General features: G+C 36.9%; 2 protein-coding genes across 4 annotated transcripts in view; one reads left to right on the forward strand and one right to left on the reverse strand.

Annotated features, from left to right (window-relative positions):
• Nucleotides 1-4,304, reverse strand: part of mapkap1 (MAPK associated protein 1) — a 33,555-nt gene extending 29,251 nt beyond the window's left edge. Inside the window, exons 1-2 of one of the 2 annotated variants that reach the window (XM_084414577.1) lie at nucleotides 4,119-4,304; nucleotides 2,154-2,592 (exon numbers count right to left, since the gene is read on the reverse strand). In XM_084414577.1, the coding sequence (XP_084270703.1) occupies nucleotides 2,154-2,427 (274 nt within the window). In that variant the 5' untranslated portion in view covers nucleotides 2,428-2,592; nucleotides 4,119-4,304. The remainder of the gene's footprint in view (nucleotides 1-2,153; nucleotides 2,593-4,118) is intronic. The other variant, XM_084414578.1, reaches the window with a different exon arrangement.
• Nucleotides 4,305-6,525: 2,221 nt separating this feature from the next.
• Nucleotides 6,526-14,620, forward strand: part of pbx3a (pre-B-cell leukemia homeobox 3a) — a 46,313-nt gene continuing 38,218 nt past the window's right edge. For both annotated transcript variants that reach the window (XM_084415059.1, XM_084415060.1), the window contains exons 1-2: nucleotides 6,526-7,215; nucleotides 8,029-8,102. In XM_084415059.1, coding sequence (XP_084271185.1) covers nucleotides 7,040-7,215; nucleotides 8,029-8,102 — 250 coding nt within the window. In that variant the 5' untranslated portion in view covers nucleotides 6,526-7,039. The remainder of the gene's footprint in view (nucleotides 7,216-8,028; nucleotides 8,103-14,620) is intronic.

Here is a 14,620-nt window from a genome sequence, read left to right on the forward strand (position 1 = left end):
AAATAAATAATTGAACAGTATCTACTAGGGCTGGGTATTGACACAAATTTCACAATTTGATTCGATTTCGATTCACAAGCTTGCAATTTGATTTCGATTCGATCCAGTATTGATTATTTTGGATATCAGGTACAATACATGGCAAATTTTCTCAAGGAAAACAAATCTCTTAACTAATCCTGTAAACTGTGGGAGTCAGTTGTAGCCTATAGGCTTCATTAGCCTACTGTAATATTGAAGGTAAACATTAACTGATTTGTTTACAAACACTTAAATTACACTTTTATTTATTTTTATAATAATAAAGTTATATGAAATATAAACATTTAAATGGTGGCTGTCATAAAAACTTGCCAGATTTATTCAAACATGCATTAAATATTGAAGAACATTAAAAATTATAATGAATATGTAATATGGTGCATATATTTAGCAAAATGCTCCTCTCTAGAGTTAATTTTTCTAGCTGACTAACGAGTTTATGGTCACTGGATATGGTTTTTCTGAGGTAAATGTGACGTTACATGACACTGTTTACAAGCTGTTTTACTGACGTCTTTCCACGGTTGAAACACTGATTGAGCGATTCCATGTGACGTGATACGGACTTCGATAAGTTGTACTCTATCTTTTAACACACTTTCAGATGCTCATTCATGTTTATTTCGCGCTGTAACTGGTATTAACCAGTTAATACACCAATTAATTAATTTTTTAAAAGAAAAAAACCTGCAACATGCCCTTTAAGGCGGAAGAGAAGATCACAGCGCCACAACGGTATTTATGTTTTTGAATTTCGTAAGAAAATGGACATAATTTGAAATCTGTGACTTTGTTTCATAACAATAGTAACAAAGCACAAAGATTGTTGCGATTTATTGGATGGGATGCGCGCTACAATTTTCCATTCATTCATCAACTGAAAACAGGATGACTAATCGATTCTTGGGATTTAAGAATTGATATCGGTTCGCAAAAATGAGAATCGATTAAAATCAAGAAATCAATATTTTTTACCCAGCCCTAGTATCTACTAAGTACCAGACAAAGTTTGTAATAATTACGATTTTTTTAAAGTTGTTGAAAGTCTCTTGTACTCACTAAAGCTGCATTTATTTGACGAAAAATAAAGTAAAAACTAGTGATGCACTGAAATTTCGGCTACTGACAATTTTAACAATTTTTGGTTTCGGGTTAGGCTTAGTTAAGGGTGCTCCGACTGATCGGGTGCCAATTGTTATCGGCCGATAAAAGCTTAATGTAGCTTGATCTGCTGTCTCTATAAAGGCCGATCAGAAGAGCCAATCAGATGCAGATTGCTTCACTACATTCACCGGTCTGGCAATTCTACCAGGTGTCTGAAAAGGACAATAAATTTGCAGCGTCTTTGCGGAGACAATGCAACGATAGCAACCCTACAGCAATGACAGCAAGAAACTAGAGCCGAGCGATTTCAGTGCATCGTTTTCTTTCCTCCCGAAAAGCCCAAAGTTAACATAAAATACAGTCTACTGTTGATAAACTGCAGGACGTGCTTGATGATAAACAGAGTTATTAAAACTGCATCTTGCATTGAGACTGCAATACAACAATTTGAATACTTATGTCTTAACATCTTAACTTGAAAGAGTTAAACCATTGAATTTTTATTTTGGGGGAAAAAAACTGTATGGAATGGCTGTATGGCCTTTTAAGTTTCAGTGAAAACAGGTTTACAAATGGCTCTCATCACGAAACTAGTGAAATGCTGTAATAATCTGTCCCCCAAAAAAGTTGGAAATTAGGCGCAAGTGGAAAATAAAGTGAAGCTGGCCAATATACACTTTTCTTAAAGGAACACGCTGACTTTTTGGGACTTTAGCGTATTCACCGTATCCCCCAGAGTTAGATAAGTCCATACATACCCTTCTCATCTCCGTGCGTATCAAACTGACAGAGTTACGGCACGCACGGAGATGAGAAGGGTATGTACGGACTTATCTAACTCTGGGGGATACGGTGAATAAGCTAAAGTCCCAAAAAGTCAGCGTGTTCCTTTAAAACTAAGCGCGAGAAGGTTTTGTGCGATACGTCTTTACCTGTACCAACCACATCAGTAAGCAGGAGATTCACGGCCCCGGAAGCAGAAAAGTGAGAGTCAGACAGCTACTTGCCTGTGTTGGAGCGCCGTCGGATGCCAAAGTCCCAGCTGGAAGTGATGTCGACAGACTGAGAGAGATCACAGGTCTGGCCTTCTCCTGCACTGCTGGCGTCCCCATACGAACCCCCGGACGAGCCTCCGCCAGCGGACGCCACCGACGAATGGCACTTATCCAGATCCACGTCGTGATCGATCAGGACCATCTCGCACATCCCGGTGTCATCACTGGTCACGTGGGACTGCCGGATGTGGGCCAGGATGATGGCGGGGTTGTCGAGGAAAGCCATTCTGAGCACCAGCCTCTCGCCCCTCTGTCGCTCTCCGGGTCTCTGTCCAGATGTGCCGACCCTCAGTCGGAGATAGAGGCTGAAGATTCCTCAGCGATGCAGCGTCTTCTTTTCCTTCTTTTTGGGGTTATTTTCTCCTCTCCATGGTGGGACATGGATGCCTGCCTGCAGGGTAACACACCCAGATGTTAAAGCCACAACACACCCACATATCATACAATCACTTAAAGGGATAGTTCACCCAAATATAAAAATTCTGTCATCATTTACTAACCCTCAAGTTGTTCCAAAACTGTATAGTTTCTTTCTTCTGCTGAAAACAAAAGAAATTACGGTAACACTTTACAATAAGGTTGATTAGCCTACATTAACATTAGCAATACTATAAGTCAATGGGGTCCATCAACAATCATTCTTCAAAATATCTTCTTTTGTGTTCAGCAGAAGACAGAAATTCATACAGATTTGGAACAAGTTGAGGGTGAGTAAATGATGACAGAATTTACAATTTTGGGTGAAATATCCCTTTAAGTAAAATTTAACCTATAAAGCTTACAGTATCATAATTAATCAACATGAATTACTAAGGCCTCTAAATTACCAAAATGATCAAACCTTTCCTGAAATTCCTGTTGTACACGATCTACAAGACTTCTGATGATAGTTATTATACCTTTACTTGCAAAAACGTCCCACGTCAGCTCGTTATGCTGTGAAATCTGATTGTTATAAGGTAAATTTAATAATAACTTTTGTTTTGTTAGCAATATTTAAAGATAAACACTTACTGGACTGAAGTAACTTTACTTGATTATCCAAACATCTTTTTTTGTTTTGTTGAAAAAAATCACATTAAAATATGAGTATCAAATATGATCCATCAGACGTTTATCTCTCATTGCATTACATGTTTTGATCCCCACAGTAAAAACTACAGAGCTTTGATCATAAAACTAAGCATTTAAGTATCATCTTAATAAGACTAGGAGATATGAGAACTGATATTGCATTTTAAGCAAGTAGTCTACTATAATATATATGGTTATAATAACGTTATTGATTTACATTACAAGGTATCAGAACTGCATCCTACTTTTTGGCCATTTAACCAAATTGCATGTTAAAAAAGATAAAAAGACCAATTGGGACAAAAATCTCGAGGAATATACACAGGTATAAGGGACAAACCGGTCTTCCAGGATATAGTCTTGTTCTTATGTGGATGTTTATGATATAAACACACAGTAAAGTACATAACGTCACATGTAAATTGTTAGTTACTAGTAACTAGACACAAGCTGTCATGATCTCTCATGTCACCAGAAACCCAAACAACAAACCTCTGAACCAGACTATGACACAAGCAGGGACAACCGTACCACATAACTACACTACATGTATTTTTTTTTTTAAAATCATTCATTGTAAACAAAATTAGAACTGATGGAGCTTAACTGCTAACTAGCCAGAAAGCTAACACATTCTTATTTCTAACCGCATTAATTGTGTTCGTTATAAAGGGAACTGATCACAATTGTACTCACGTTGCTGTCTGATAAGAATAAGATTATATTTGAACAATATTGTTGATAAAACAGACGTAAGTAACAGCTGACTGAACGCGCTAGTCAGGCCCTGCTAATGCTCGTGCTAATCTGCTCGATAAGCCTCAAACATCACCTCATCATTACCTTCATTCATGCCTATAACAGCGGCTGGAAACATCACCGACACGCCACACCGTCTGAGCGAGGGACTGACTGTGCTGTCTCATTTCATACTTGTGGAGATATCGTCCCAAAAACAGAATAAACGTGTCTGTTGTTTACTCTGTTGTTCCTGTGTTGGTGGTCCTGTAAGCTACTTCCTGCGGGTTTACCCCTCATACCGGAAGTACATCACTCTGGGAAACACCCTCTAGAGCCAAAGATCGACAAGACATGCGGCCAATCGAGGCTAAGAGAAAGTAGATAGATAGATAGATAGATAGATAGATAGATAGATAGATAGATAGATAGATAGATAGATAGATAGATAGATAGATAGATAGATAGATAGATAGATAGATAGATAGATAGATAGATCTGATGATGCAAAAAAAATTCATAGTCTGTTAAATAAACAGAAAGAGATTTTAGTTCTATTTGATCTGATGCTAAATGATAGTAGTCTGTAGTTTTTCATTAGTTACATAATAAGTGCACTAGCCTCCTCCATATTAACTCAGTACAATATGATTTTGCAAGGAATAGTGTCAATAGTACGTCTTATTTTATCAAAAGTATTCATAAACAGCATTATCAATTCACAGCCTCAAGTCATGTCATCTTTATTTATATAGTGCTTTATACAATACAGATTGTTTCAAGGCAGCTTTACAGTGATAACAGGGAAATTATGCATTTCGGCTGTTGTTTGGCTTTAGTCAGTTCAGTGTTGATTCAGTTCCGCTGTAAAGATCGTCAATTATTAAATTAGTTCATTTCATCTATAAAGCAGTCTATCTGCACAAAATGATGTCATGATTTCAGTGATGTCGTCGTCCAGCTCACTTCAGTTCTCATCATAGTGTCAGTGCAGTCAGATCAATAATATTGCTAAATATTATGTGTTCCCAACTAAGCAACCCAGAGGCGACAGTGGCAAGGAACCCAAACTCCATCAGGTGGAGGAAAGGAGAAAAAAACCTTGGGAGAAATCAGTCTCTCACACCCTGGTGCCAAGAGCATAACCTCTCCCTCAACATCAGCCAGACCAAAGAGATTGTGATGAGAACACAGAACACCAGTGGAGAGGGTCAGCAGCTTCAAGCCCTGCTGAGGGTGTTGCGAACAGCCTGAGACACCGTCGGAGATGAGCTTCCCTCCGTCCCGGACACATACACCATGCAGGCGGTGTGTGAGGAAAGCTCAGAGAATCATCATCCACTCGAGCCATGGGCTGTTCTCACTGCTACCATCAGGCACGCGGTATCACAGCATCAGACGACTATCTGACAGCTTCTTCCTCTCAGAGAACTCTTGATCTCCCACATTCAGCTATTCTTCAGCTCTGCACTTTTTCAGTCTCACACTGGACCCTTATATACTGTACCTTATAGTTATCCTAATTCACTGGCTTCATTCAGCTGACCTGAACTCATGCAGACTCACTCAGCACATGATCCAACCCACTGTTCATAATCACTTGTGTACTTGTTGCGAGAGTCGTGTGTATGTGCTTGGGTTGTATTGTGTATTTTACATTATATAATGGGGGGGGGGGGGGGGGGGGGGGTATATACATTTTATATATATATAGGCTATATATTCTGTTCGTTTGTATCTTAAGTGTGTGTGTGTGTGTGTAAATATATATACAGTATGTATATATATATATATATACAATATTCTATGTTGTTGTGCTATAACACATTGTGATTATGTGTACTTCTGCTAATGTATACTTCTGCTGCCATAGCCTGTTGTAATCAGCTTGATTCAATCAGTAAATTATATTTAACTTGAATAAAATAAAAAAATTATTTGTTTTTTGTTTGTCCTATTTTTGTTGAGTATATCAATTTATATACAATTTATTACTAATTTATTTTGGATTTGTTTATAAAGATAATGTTTTTTTTTTATGATATTGATGAGGAGGAGGATAATGAAGAAATCAAATTATTTGATTCATGGACAAACCTTATAAAAAATTCAAATGTGCAATAGTTACTGATCAGATCTGAACAGACCTATAAAAATATATTGGTTTAACCTTAGCTAATTGATACAGTCATATTGATTAAGATAATTTATTGAAGCATAATTTGAGATAATTAGATTTTTCACAATTTTTTATGAATTTATCTGTTTATGTTGTTTTTCTTAGCTGTTTATTATATATAGCCTATATATATGCAACCACACACACACACACAGATATAGATATATATATATATATAAATATATATACATAAATATATATGATTTATTTAATTGTGCAGTTGTGAGCGCGAGCCCCGGGTGGGCGGAGCCGACAGTCCGCACGCTGTTGTGCAACACTGGCTACATCATCTTCATCATCATCATCATCAGGAGGAGCTGCTGTGCACGAGACACACACAGCAATCCACACGGATATTCTCACAACCCATTACATCTGCTGTAGATCATCCACAAGAGAATGTGCATTTAACAACCTGTCTGTATTACTCAACAGCTCAGCAGGAGGAAGAAAGAACACTGGGACGCCAAGGGTTGATTGCAACTTATATTTATCACATTTTTATTTCATATTCTCATTTATTTTCTTTTGATGCACTCGAGGACGGAAATCAAAGAAGAGGTGGATTTTTCTGAAGTTTTGCAGAAGCTGCCTCTGGACTGGATGGAATAATAGTGTGTGTAACTATAGAGCGAGGCAAACGATGAACAAGCAAAGCATCAAAGTGCACAGACTGTTTCTCATACTGGAAATCAGAGGAGCATTTTATTAAAGCACTTTTTGTTTTCGCGAACTCGGGACTTTTACGCATCCATCATTTTAATGTAGCTGATATATCCAGGACAGCATCAAAATCTCTATCGTGTGGAATAAATAAAAAATTAACTAAAGGCATTTGAGCCTGAGGATGGAGGAGCAGAGTCATCTGATGCACACCCTGGGCGGCGTGACCCTCACCGGACTCCCGGTGGCTCTGCCGGTGCCTCATGATGGAGCAGACGCGAGAAACAAGCAGGACATCGGAGACATTCTGCATCAGATCATGACCATCACCGACCAGAGCCTGGACGAGGCTCAAGCAAAGTTAGTTTTACAACGACACTTTACATTGCTGGGCATGTTAATACACTTTAATAATAACAACAATAACGTGTAGCCTATACTTGCAACCAGCTTCGCATGTCACACTTTCCACAGTCCTGAATACAAAAATCTATTGGGCACTAAAATATTCATTGCTGTTGGCTTGGGGAAAAAGATAAAATTAATTTAACACGTCCGCCACAAATCCTATAGCGGGGCATGTTGTCACACGATGGGGGAAGTTGTCACAATCTGTCATTAAACAGCCTATATATATAGGCTATATATATATATATATATATATAGGCTGGCTGTTTATATGCCCACAGAAAATTTAAATGATAAAACTTACGTGACAACTTACCCCGACCTGACATTTATGAAAAATAATCCGTTTTCAGAACAAACTAAAGGACAAAGCATTAAATCAGTTATGTGTCTTCTGTACCAAATTGTTTGGTGTTTAATCATATTAACAATGTAGGATATGAAGATACAGTTTCATTTGTTGCAGATCAATGCTCCATAATACATTTACATCACAGGTGTTTTAACCACAACAGTCTGGTTTTATATAAACCTCTGCCCTTAAATCAATAAATTAAAAGTACTCTTTATAAATGCACATGCCGCATGAAACATAACAATATTTGATGTTGGTTTCCTAATGAGAAACATTGCTGGAACTCGCATGAAGCTGTGAGGTGCAAACATATTTAGAAGCACATTAGAGGATTTTTAATGCCAAGTACGATGTTACCTGCATGTGTGGATGATAAGATCTTCTAAATAACTTGTGTTTTTCTTTGATAGAAAGCATGGGCTGAACTGTCACAGAATGAAACCGGCTCTATTCAGCGTGCTCTGTGAAATCAAAGAGAAAACAGGTAAAGCGCTCCTTTATGCCCCACACAATACGCTGCCATAATACACCTGCACGCATGGTGCTCTTCAATACACACCGCTGTTCAACTCACAATAGCCAGCACCAGTCCTACGGAAGCTCACGTTTATTACAGACAATAGTGCTTTTTACACTGACAGATGCTTCCTTACCAGAGTGGAAATGAGCTGCGTCCGTGACGTTTTCTGACGGTGTATTTTGTAATGGTGTGGTTGATTTCTTCAGTAGGCTATTCTTCAGGAAAAAGACTGTTTGATTGCGTGTAAACAGAGCACTGCATGCAAGGAGAGGTCTGGAGATGTTTTTAATGTTACTCATTGATGTAATCATGCAGAAACACAGATATTTAAAAATGTGCATCTTAGTAGAGGTTTTGATAATTAGCTTTGAATATGCAATGAATTTTCCCCCTATTTTTAGCCCAACTTGTTATTATGAGAGGTTCAGATTATGCCGAGATATGTTTATATTTTAAAGGGAGGGTAGGCAATGTTTTTCAGAAACGCTTTTTGTAATTCTGGTTGAAAATCTCCTCACATCCTGATAGCAATCGATAATAGAAGTGGTCTAAGTATTTAAAAAAAAAAAAAAAGTACATATATCTTCTGTGGAAGTCCCAGGACCAAAACATGTCTGCCCAATCATTGGTTTACAATGTCTGCTTTCTGCCTTAAACGATTGTTTATTTTTGATATTTTTTTGTATGGTGTTTAAATTTCTGAACTTGGGTTTTATTTGTGTCATGGTAAAGGAGGTCTTTACATTCGGATCATTGCAATCATTGAATCATTCATTCAACCGACTTGTTTAAAAACATTGATTTATTCGAGAACGAAACAAGCGACTATACAATAAGTGGGCATTGAATCATTCATTCAACCGATTAGTTCAGACTAATTTATTCGGAAACATTTATTCGGACTCTTTATGGTTGAGTAATTTAATCATTCATTAAATGTATTTGTTTATTAATAATCATTTCAAATTAATACATATTTGTAGGCTGATGTAAAAACTTAAATGCGTAAAAATATAAATTTTTCCTCACAAATGATGTTTAGTCATCACTATACTGTTTTTCTTTAGGTCTGTCATACTACCTTTAAATGGTTTTAATAATAATTTTTTGTTCAGAATCGTGACCTTTTTTTTTTTTTCATATTAACAAACATAACATAACATAACAAGCCTAAACTTGACATAAACCCTAAACTTGTCCCTCAAATCTGATTGGTTGAATGGAATGTTGTTCCAGGATCAACAAAGATGTCGATCCAGGAACATGTTGTACTTGGTGAAATCAGGTTCTGCGGCGTGGCACAGTTATGGAAATGAGTAAAATCAGTCATGAAACCATCAAATAGCTATATTTTCTAGACATGCTCAGCTTTACAATATTTAATTGGCTTGATGTTTCTTTGTGAGTTTATGAAATAATTAAAAATCCATATCCAGTAATCACAAATACCTTGGAAAGTCATGGAAATTCTTTGGTAAACTGTGTGGGGAAATTGGTTGTGTAAAAGTAGCACAAAACATTCCTTAGTCATGACAGCGGTTCAGTGCCAGCGCAGTAAACACTCTGACATTGCCATAGTAGTGAGCAACTCCCCTTTCAACACTGAATATTTTCACAAACGCAAGTTTTGCAGTGCATGCATATTTGTATAAATATGCATCTCTCAATCTGCAAAATCAATTGTCAGCTTTAAGTAAAGCAAAGCAATTGCATTTGATTCATTAGGTTGATTTACAGGCGTGCTTTATATTAAGTAAGCACTTCTGAAGTCTACTGGGGGCATTTTAGTATTGACGCAATCCGACAGAGCTAATGAGGGAAATAAATCAGGCTGAATATTATATCTCTATTTGGGCAATAAAAAAAATATAACGAAAGTTAAATACATCTCATTCTGGCTGTTGTGTTAGCGATAGAGGTAATAGTCATGCAGAAAGTGGTTTGATGGAGGTTTATGAACGATAAAGCAGTAGATTTTAGCATTTTCTTTAGAAAATGTGAGTGGTGCACATGCTTAGCTTTCCAGGGTGATGTTATATGGTTGTTAGTGCATTGCTAAGAGGTTGCAAGGCGATCTGGGTGGTTGCTGGCCGGATATCTATGATATTCTGATTTCTAGATGTGGATCAGGTCCCACATTCAGTTTAAACTCATTTTGTTAAAGGGATGCGTTTTATCATTCTTCAGTTCAAACATTGTGGGATTGGGAACGTTACTTTTGAATGTTCTCTGAACAAGTTGAAATTGTTAGATGTACGTCCAATTAAAACATTTCAGAAAAAAACATTCCATGAACAATGTACAGTATGGAAAAAATAATTGTGCTAAGGTTTTGAGAACATTATTAAAGACTAGATAACTTTGAACGAACGTTCTATTAGCCGAAGAACGTTGGTTACCCTTTATTTTAAGGTGTCATTGTTACAGTGTAATTATATGAGTAATATTAATGAATGTACTTACTATAGGGTTAGGGTAGGGTTAGGGTTTGGTTGAGGGTTGGTTGCATGTAATTATGCATAATTTACTGTTATTAAGTACATGTAACATAACAAGGACACTGTAAAATAAAGTGTTACCAGAACGTTTGTTCATAAATTTGAGGAAACCTTGCCAGATCTGTGAATGTTTTCTTTTAGCTGGGAACCTCTCTTCAGTACGACACCTCATTTTTAAGTATCACCATTTCAATATTTCTAGTATATTGGCATTATGAAGTGCACTGAAAACCATTAACATGACTAAAAAGTTACCTAAATATGATTATGAATATGTGCACCTGAATCTGTCAGTCATACCTGTGTTTATGCACACACATTCCCCATGCATTCGCAGCTGTTCCTGTTCGCCCGTCACTATAGAGTGCAATTAACTGGGCTTCGCTGGTTAAGATGTGCTTGACTGTGGTGGGTGGATCATTACACTCTCTCGGCCCAGGCGGGTTGTGTTCAGCTTGCTTACCCTGTAGGCAGCGGAGGACTGTCAGAGACGGGCGGCACGGATCAGTGGCCTGGAAAATGGACACGAGAATTGAGCATAATTGATTTAAATCCCCGGCGTTTCTTCCTTGCTTATGTACTGCTATGTCGGCGTATAGAAGTAAAAGCATAATGTTCATTTCTTGAGCAAATGTGCTCTGTGAGTGTAGCGATCGCGAAGCCAAAAGCCTTCAGCCAGAGCATTGTCTTTTATGAAGAAAAATAGCAACAAACAAACAAAAAAACGCTGTTTGTGAAGTGTTAGTGGAATAGTTAATAATATGATGAACTTAACCTGTGCTCAGAGAGAAGGGATTAGGGTGATACCCTTTCAAATGGTACTAATGTGTACAATTTAAGTGTTATACTGATATACTAATACCTTTTAGGGGTAAATAAGGTACCTTTTGGAAAGATACCACCCCAGTGACAGTGCTTTTCTGTGTGTGAACTTTCTTCCTCTCTATTTTTGTCTTGTCTTTCAGTGCAAAAATCGAAATATTCTTAAATCAAGATACATTTACTTGAGAAGCTAAATTAAAGGGGTGGTTGATTATGATTTCACTTTTCTAGCTTTAGTTAGTGTGTAATGTTGCTGTACATACAACATCTGCAAAGTTACAACGCTCAAAGTTCAAAGCAAAGGGAGATATTTGCTTTTAAAGAAATCGCTTTTTAAGCACTACAACAAACGGCTGATAGAGACTAAACGACATTCCTCCCGGGTTAGTGACATCACCAACCCTAAAATTTACATAATCCCCGCCCCCTGAACACGATTTATAGATTATCAAGACAGAATAGGCTAATCAATGACTAGAAGATAACAACACATACCTACTAACTAACCATTTAGAAATGTCCTTTTGCTTCTACATGTTGTCACTTCTTCTTGAGTCTCTCCATCATTGTCTGACTCCGGGTTGAACGTAAAAGGCTAAAAGTTTTTGAAATTTTCAGTGCATGTGTGTGTGAGGTAAAAGGACACAAGCTGTTGAAGCTCCGCCCTCTGTGCAGGGAGCAGCAGCTCATTTGCATTTAAAGGGACAGACACAAAACGGTGCGTTTTTGCTCACCCTCAAAAAGTGACAACTTTAACATGCTATATATAAATATCTGTGGGGTATTTTGAGCCAAAACTTCACATACACACTCTGGGGACATCAGAGACTTATTTTACATCTTGTGAAAAGGGCATTATACCACCCCTTTTAGATATTAAGCCTAAACAAATCTGTACCACTGTATAATAAGGTTCATTAGCTAACATTAGTTAATGTTTTATCTAACTAACAATGAGCAATACATTTGTTACAGTATTTATTAATCTTTATGAATGTTAGTTAATAAAAATACAGCTGTTCATTGTTTGCTCATGTTAGTTCACAGTGCATGAACTAATGTTAACAAATGCAACCTTTGATTTTAATAACGTATTAGTAAATGTTGAAATTAATATTAACTAAGAATAATAAATGCTGTAGATGTATTGTTCATTCTTAGTTCATGTTAACTAAGGTAACTAATGAAACTTATTGTAAAGTGTTACCAAAAATGACAAAAAAATTCTCAATGGGGTGAGAAAGATAGTCCTGTTTTCCCTTTAAATTAAGTTTATTTTTCTTACCTCATTTGCAGACATATTATCTTGTTCTAAGCATAAACTCTCTTAATTTTTATACATTTTTCAGAAAGCAAGACTTCATATCTTCAGTCATTTTGTGTCTCACTCTCAAGTATGGTAAATGTATCTTGATAATGTTTAGATATTTGAACTGAATACTGAGGAAGAAAATCCTGTTTTGCAATGAGAACTGACTTCATACATCCACTAAACCTCATCTAAACACCAATATTAAAAGACATCAAGCAAAATGTATGAAGTAAAGGAAATGTTTGACAGTCTGTTGTCAAGACCACCTGACAGATGTGACACTGATTTCGGTGTGTCAGCACTTGCACTCTCGACAGTTTAACTTAACTGAGCTAAAGTATCACTGCATTAATTTTTCATTTCCCCAAAGTAAATGCTGCACCCCATCCCCCACCTCGTCTATTTTAATATTTTACATTTCCCCTGTGACATGCATGCGATATGAGTGCCATTTTTGATCTGCAGTCATCCATAATTTTTCCACAAGCCTGGGAGGGAAGGGTCGTATATTCCATAGAGAGAAAATATAACACGAGTCGGGCTGATCAAGCCGTCATGTCTGTGACTTTCACACAAGGCCGTTTCCTCTTTTTATCATGCATCGGGAAGTTGCGTACGTGCATTTTTTCATTCATGGCAACGCAGGTGTGTTCTCCATTTTATTCCAGGTGCATGATAGAAATAATATTCAAACTTTAAAGAAATTCCTTCATATTAAATCTTTATGGGCCATTCTTTGTGATTTAAAACTGAAACTTATTGAAAAAAGTAGTGCTATTATGTTTGGCTATACTCTGCCAATCTTGAAGAAAATGTTAATATTGGTAAAGTTCGATATTGGTGATTTTTAAATTAGGGACACTTTTGACAACTTTGAATCTTGCAAAATTAAACTTGTATCTTATATCCATGAATAAGTGGCCTTGATCACATGGAAATTAGAGTATAAAGTGACAATGTGGCTTTTTTTTTTATGTGTCACTTTTCTTTTTAAATTTTTTGAAGAAAATAGGATAAGCCTGGCAGTTTCTAACAATAACAAATTAGCTAACATGCAGTCACTTTATTTAAAACAAAAAATAGTTCATATATATATATAATTTCATACAGCTTATATGTGCAGTCATTTGTAGCCAGCTGGGTGACGCCCTCCAAAGACACGTCAGCAATGATTGACAGGCAGATATGCTTTCTGATTGGCTAAACAAAAAAATCACTGGCCACTCCCCTGACTCCCCTGAGTCTAGAGATGTCACATAGAAAGAGGTCATTTCCGCAATACCTTTTTCAATGATATCATTAGAGACATTTATTTGTGCTCTTCCAATAAGAAAAAAGATTTGGCACTAAGTGTAAATACTAGCTAGTTAGATGCTATTTATACTTATAAATAGTGGCAGATACTATTTGCACCTCAGTGTTGTTGTTGTTGTACATTAAACAGTATGCAGTAATAACAGAGTGTAAATGATTATTATTAAAATTGTTAAATGGGACAATAAAGCCCTCCCTACACCCCTAACCCTAAACACTTTATTATTAAACACACATTACACACTTTATTTATCGTTTTTTCTTCATTTTTCTTTCCGATCTGAAATGTGATGGGAAAAGAGAGTAGAGCGAGTTCGGAAAAAGGCGGATTCGAACTCGGGTCGATTTGCGTCAGAATTGTTTACTACTCGCCTTTCCCCTACACTATTGACAATCCAGCGTCTTCCGTTATACTGTCTGGCCCAACCAGACGTCAGTGGGTGGAGTTAGTGTAAATAGCCTCTGCTAATGAGGCGGGTTTGCACTTAGTGGAAATAGACACTCTGTTAAAATAAAGTTTCAGTGTGTATGATCAG

Source organism: Rutilus rutilus, assembly GCF_951802725.1.
Source record: "Rutilus rutilus genome assembly, chromosome: 7".
NCBI lineage: Eukaryota > Metazoa > Chordata > Actinopteri > Cypriniformes > Leuciscidae > Rutilus > Rutilus rutilus.